This window comes from Lithobates pipiens, unplaced genomic scaffold, assembly GCF_037356315.1.
Source record: "Lithobates pipiens isolate NorthernLeopardFrog02 unplaced genomic scaffold, aLitPip1_a1.2 Scaffold_19, whole genome shotgun sequence".
In the NCBI taxonomy this organism is placed as follows: Eukaryota; Metazoa; Chordata; class Amphibia; order Anura; family Ranidae; genus Lithobates; species Lithobates pipiens.
Genome location: NW_027507764.1, coordinates 182170794 through 182176793, shown reverse-complemented (window position 1 = coordinate 182176793; position 6000 = coordinate 182170794). Strand labels below are relative to the sequence as shown.

General features: G+C 42.5%; 1 protein-coding gene across 1 annotated transcript in view; it reads left to right on the top strand.

Annotated features, from left to right (window-relative positions):
* Nucleotides 1-5122: 5122 nt before the first annotated feature.
* TMC2 (transmembrane channel like 2) overlaps nt 5123-6000 on the top strand; it is a 159550-nt gene continuing 158672 nt past the window's right edge. Inside the window, exons 1-2 of the mRNA XM_077493813.1 lie at nt 5123-5160; nt 5371-5520. Of these exons, the coding sequence (XP_077349939.1) occupies nt 5123-5160; nt 5371-5520 (188 nt within the window). The remainder of the gene's footprint in view (nt 5161-5370; nt 5521-6000) is intronic.

The window sequence follows — 6000 nt, the reverse complement described above, 5'->3', positions numbered from 1 at the left end:
TTTGCAGAGGAAATTAACCGGAGTTAAAAGGACTGCACCCACAAACGGACAGTCTCTTAAGAATTTAAGCATTTCGTAGTCACAACAGCTTGAGGAAGATTTTGCTAAATAATGCAGCACAGACAATTAAATAAAAGTGAAACTAACAACCTACAAACAACACAGGTTGACAACATCAAAAATATTTCATACCCCCCCCCCCCCAAATAAATAAATGAATAAATAATACTTGCTCTATGTCTTTGCTCTTGCAAAGACACAAACAAAATACAAAGGGAAAATACATGTGTTACAAACTCTATAAAAACACCCAAATTGAGCTCTATAGAGAGACTATTCAGCTTGACGCTCATTCACTGTCTCCAACAAGGTCTTACATCATCGTGTTAGAGACTTCATTTTTTAATCAACATCCTCCATTTTTTAAACTTCTAGATGCCTTTGGCATCCACGTCCTTCTTTTTATCCAACACGAAAAAGAAGTATAGCTTGCTTAGCCATAATCCTATACATCGTTTACTGTCTAACAAAACCATTTTATATACATACAAGTTGCATGCATCCCACAACACTTCCTTTAATGCACATAACACTAACCATAATACTCTGTTTATCTTTTCCCAGTTTCTCCAAGCCATACATCATCATTTTCCACTCACTCACCTTCGCTCCTGTTATTTCTTTCACCAGATCTTGACTCTTATTGATCACATCTTTCGCTACACTACACCCCCAGAACACATGCTCACTGTCTTCTACACCCCACAATTAATTCTTGGACAAATATCAGACACACACAAATCCCTCCTTTTCATAAATAGCCGTGTAGCTAGATATTCATGCAAACTCATCCATACTATCTGTCTCTTTGTCGCCCCATACACACTAATTTTCTTCCATACCTCCCCAGCCCCTGATGCATTAACTCCCTTAAGGTTACACACATACTCCTTCTCTATCAACCACTTTCTCACCTTCACTTTGACCCTCAAGTCCTCAAAAATGGCACTCTGTCTAGCAGAAGAACCAAAACTCCTCACATTGAGGGACACGAGCTTGATGCTCATTCACATGAAGATGTGCATCATGCACCCTAGGCCTATCACTTAAGCAAGAAAACTGACATACATTTCTCAGGGCCACAACACTTTCATCATCCAGAAACTCCTGACTAGGCGACATCGTGGCCGGCTGAAAAATTTCTGGAGTCCCTGGACTTAGTGCTGGTGATTCTGCCGCCACTCCGACATCCCCCAGGACCTCAAAGGGGTTACTTTTTTCAATTCCAGCTACCTCTACTTTCAATTCTCTTCTTAGGGCTCTCCAAAGTTTTCACCTTTGTCTTGGCACCCAATGTCTCCATCTTTTCCACCTCCTCTTCTTGGGCTTCCTGCACCTCTGGCTCCCACTGTAAGGCTGCTACCAACTCCTTCATAGCCTGCTCCACCTCCCTCTCCACCTCTGTTCCCCTCTCCACTGTTAATGGCTCCACACTGGTGGGTGGCACTTCTACTCTCTTCTCCACACCCTGTTGTCCACTTTCTTCCTCTTCCACCTCCACTTCCCTCTCCTCTTCCTGTTTTTCAGGAGAGTCAGACAGCACCTGTGTAGACACTGGTTGTCCACTCTCAGCGGTGTGTGCCTGACAGCTTCAACATAAGAGACATAGGCCCTTCTTACTTTTGGTCTTCACTGTCAAGCTCTCGATACTAAGCTAAGCAGGACAAGGATGTGGAAACCTTGCAATAAGATCTAAAGAAATGAATGGGGTGGGTGACTACATGGAAAATGAGGTTCAATGTAGAAAAAAGTTAAATAATGCATTTGTTGATGGCAAAAATATGCATGCAATCTATACACTGGGGGGAAGAACCTCTGGGGGAATCTAGGATGGAAAAGGACCTGGGTGTCCTAGTAGATGATAGGCTCAGCAATGGCATGCAATGCAAAGCTGCTGCTAACAAAGCAAACAGAATATTGGAATTAAAAAGGGGATCAACTCCAGAGATAAAACGATAATTCTCCCGCTCTACAAGACTCTGGTCTGGCTTCACCAAGAGTATGCTGTCCAGTTCTGGGCACCAGTCCTCAGGAAGGATGTACTGGAAATGGAGCGAGTACAAAGAAGGGCAACAAAGCTAATAAAGGGTCTGGAGGATATTAGTTATGAGGAAAGATTGCGAGCACTGAACTTATTCTCTCTGGAGAAGAGACGCTTGAGAGGGTATATGATTTCAAGTGTCAGAGGGGGCGGGGCCACCCGGTTACGTAAACGAGTGACCCGCTCCCTCTGATGCTATGGGAAAGCCATAGGAATGTCCCTGTGTGTCAGAGGGGGCGGGGTCACACGGCGACATCATTGTGTGGCCCCGCCCCCAGTTACCATTTCACACGGGGGGTGGGATCTGGGGGTCCCCTTGTTAAAGGGGGCTTCAAGATTCCGATAAGCCCCCCTTCCACAGACCCCCACAACCACCGGGCAAGGGTTGTGGGGATGACCAAATTTTGGTTTGAGGTTTCCCTGTGGAGGAATCCCATGCCGTTTTTATCAATGAACTTTTATGTGTATTGGGGGGGCCGACAATTCATTATAGCCGCGGGTACTTTTAAATTACTTTTTTCCTTTAGAAATGTAATTTTGCTCTCAGACTGTTCTAAACACAGGAAACATGCACACTATAGACACCCCAAGGTACAAAATTTAAAGGAATATTTCACTTTTATTGTTTCACTTAAGCATTATTAAAATCACTGCTCCCGGAAAAACTGACGTTTTTAAAACTTTTTTTGCATTGATACATGTTCCTTGGGGCAGGGCCCAGGTCCCCAAACATTTTTTATAACAATACCATGCATATAAGCCTTTAAAATTAGCACTTTTGATTTCTCCCATAGACTTTTCAAGGGTGTTCCTCGGCTTTCGAATTTGCCGCAAACACCCTAAATTGTTTGCTATTCGGTGAACAGGCGAGCACCCAATGTTCGAGTAGGACTTACATGCCCAGAAAGATCCAAGAGCTGTCCACACACAAAAGCACCAAAATAAACCAAAGTCCCTGGGCATTCTTAGAACAACCCACATGCAGCCAGAACAAAATAAGCCACCCCCTGTCCAAAATTAAGCACATCATCCAGCATGCTACAAAATTATAGATGGGACAAACACCCCCCGTTCCAAGGGAGCAAACAAAGAGCCTAACATGGGCAAAAGTTTACAACAAATACCATTGCAGTCTATGGGAACTGACTTGTTAATTTTGCTACTCCCCACTTGGCTGGCTTATATTCTAGTTATTGGGCCTTAAAATGGGTAGGGGGGCCCTGGTCCCACCTTACGGGACATATATCAATGTCACCAATTTGGACAATCCCAAAAACGAAACAAGGAGAGGTGCCTTTAAAAATGAAAAATTGCTTAAAAGCTAGTAACTTGGGAGAGGGGGACTTACTCTGCCTGTAAAGTGATGCATCTGTAGCATTTTTCCAAAATGCTGCATCAAAGATGTACGGCTTTAGAGAAAACGTACAAATCTACATTGCAGCTGCAAGATTGTATCCCAAAACAAAAAATAGCCTGCCACCCAATACATACAAGGCCATTTGGGTCTGCTAAGGCTTAAAATGAGAATCCCCACGTGAAAAATACCACCCCAAACGAGAAAAATATTGTGCCCCTCCCACACACTAACAAACCCCTAGCCAAACACACAGCAGCAAGCCAGCCCATGAAAGGGGTGGATGCTTGGGGGCAGGGGGTGCTTGGGCACCCCAAAAGTCAACCAACTTTTTCCCATATTCAGGGGACAAGGGCATCTTCCACACAACCCAAGGCTGGGGTTCTGGGGGGCTACAGACAGGGGGCTTTACAGAATTTGGAAAGCCTCTTTAAACTAGTGGGTACAAGGTGCTTTGGGGTTGGTATTAGGCTGAGCCCAACATGCCCCAAAGGCAGCCAGCTATGTTGAGTGCATGTGGCCTTGTATGGTTCAGGAGGGGGTTGGGAGATTGCTCTTCTCGCCTTTTTATTAGCTGGTCCTGTTATACGCTCTGAAAAAGGATGTGATTTGGATTGGTAAAGGCAGCTCACAGCCTTTTGAGAATAGAGTGGAGTGTGGCGTTCACCTTTAAAAGAAAAAGTTAGCCCATGGAAATCCAAGGTGTTAGAGGGGGTAGACAGGAGCATTGGAGAATGGAGTGTGAAGTTCCCCTTTAAAAGCAAGAGTTAGCCCATGTGTCCCCCCTCTAATCCAAGGGGTTAGAGGGGGGAGACAAGAACTTTGGAGAATGGAGTGTGGAGTTCCCCTTTTAAAAGCAAAAGTTAGCCCATGGAAATAAAAGGGGTTAGAGGGGGGGGGGGAGACAAGAGCATTGGAGAATAGAGTGTGGAGTTCCCCTTTAAAAGCAAAAGCTAGCCCAAGGAATTCATATGCATTAAAGCGGGATGGTTAAATGCCCTTTTAGGAGGAGCTAGAGGAGCGAGAGTAATTTTACATAATGTTAACAAGGTGCATGTCACATGTTGGCAACGTAACATGCTAACATGACCTGTGTGCAAGTCTCCTTAAAAAAATACATAAAGGTGAAACAGCGTAAAAAAAAAATGTGTCAGGTTTAGAGGTGTGCCCGTTCAACACACACAATTGCATTTACATTGCATTAACATTTACTAAGATTTTGGCCATGCAGTGTAAAAACGCATGTGAATAAGCGTAACAGCCATTTGCTTACATTGATCTCACGCAGTTCTAAACATACTTGTGGGCACAGCAGGCTTTCTCTGAATAAGTTACTTTCTCATTCTATTTTTAGGCATATTTGTTAAGTGTGCAGTTGTTACTAAACTTCCTCACATTACCCCATAACATTGGCACCTCCATCTGTTAATATTGAATTAAAGATACCGTGCGACATGTCCACAGTGGCGCACAGATTGCATTCCCCTGTGCGTCGAAATCGCTATAGTAAATGGGGGATTTGTGCTCTGTTCCTGGCGCACCATTTCGTAAATATAAAAATATGCACTGCGCCTCACCATGTGCCTCTACTGATGTCGCACGGCTTTCGTAAATCAGCCCTATTGAATTAAATAAAGGCTTGTGTAGCATTTTTATATTTTGGGAACATGGAAATACCATTTAATAAAACACTGGCTAAGAACAAGTATGCAGATCAAAATACTTAACTTCTATGGATTCATTTTTGCTTTGGGTTAGAGAATCACAAGGTGTTAAAGTCAAAAGATCAGAATGACAAATGAATAATGAACATTTTCAGAAAGGTGTCAGAAATGGTAACTACAGGTAACTGTCTTTACATATTATTACATACTGTAATAAAGCATAAAGTTTAATTCACCCTCACCTCTTACAGTGATTCAGCTTCAGCTTCGTCATCTGATGAAGAATCATTTACTGAAGAAGAAATGGCAAAACTCATGGAGCAAGTTGAGGAAAAGAAGAAATTAATCTCCACTATTAGGAACAAGCCCTGGCGCATGAAGAAAAAGCTTTCTGTTTTAAGGTAACCCTAAAAGTGAAACCTGTCAGTTGGTATTTACTGAAATTACATACAGCATACTTATTGCAGTTCTCCTCTGATACACTGAAAGTCTACTTGAAGAACAAATAACCTATATTGTTTTTTCTTCATTCATATTAATTGTATTTCCAAATGGTCTTGTAGATTAGTCCATCACTGTGTCTTCTGGTACTGGGATGTCATTGCTAAGGTTGTTGGAGTTAAATGTTAAGGGCTCACTTTATGGGGTTAACTGATAAAGGTTTAGGGCTTGTTTTAGGTGTTCGATTAGGTGGTTTAAATTGAGAAAGGTCTATTGCTAGGGCTTCATTTAAAAGTTAAAACGTTTCTAAAGTCAACTTTGTTTAAAATTAAAATAATAAACATGTTTTACTTATCTGCTCTGTACAAAAGTATTGCCAACGCTGTTCCTTCTTCCTCTTCTGTATCTGCCCCCTTAGCAAGCATTTGCTATGGGAAAAA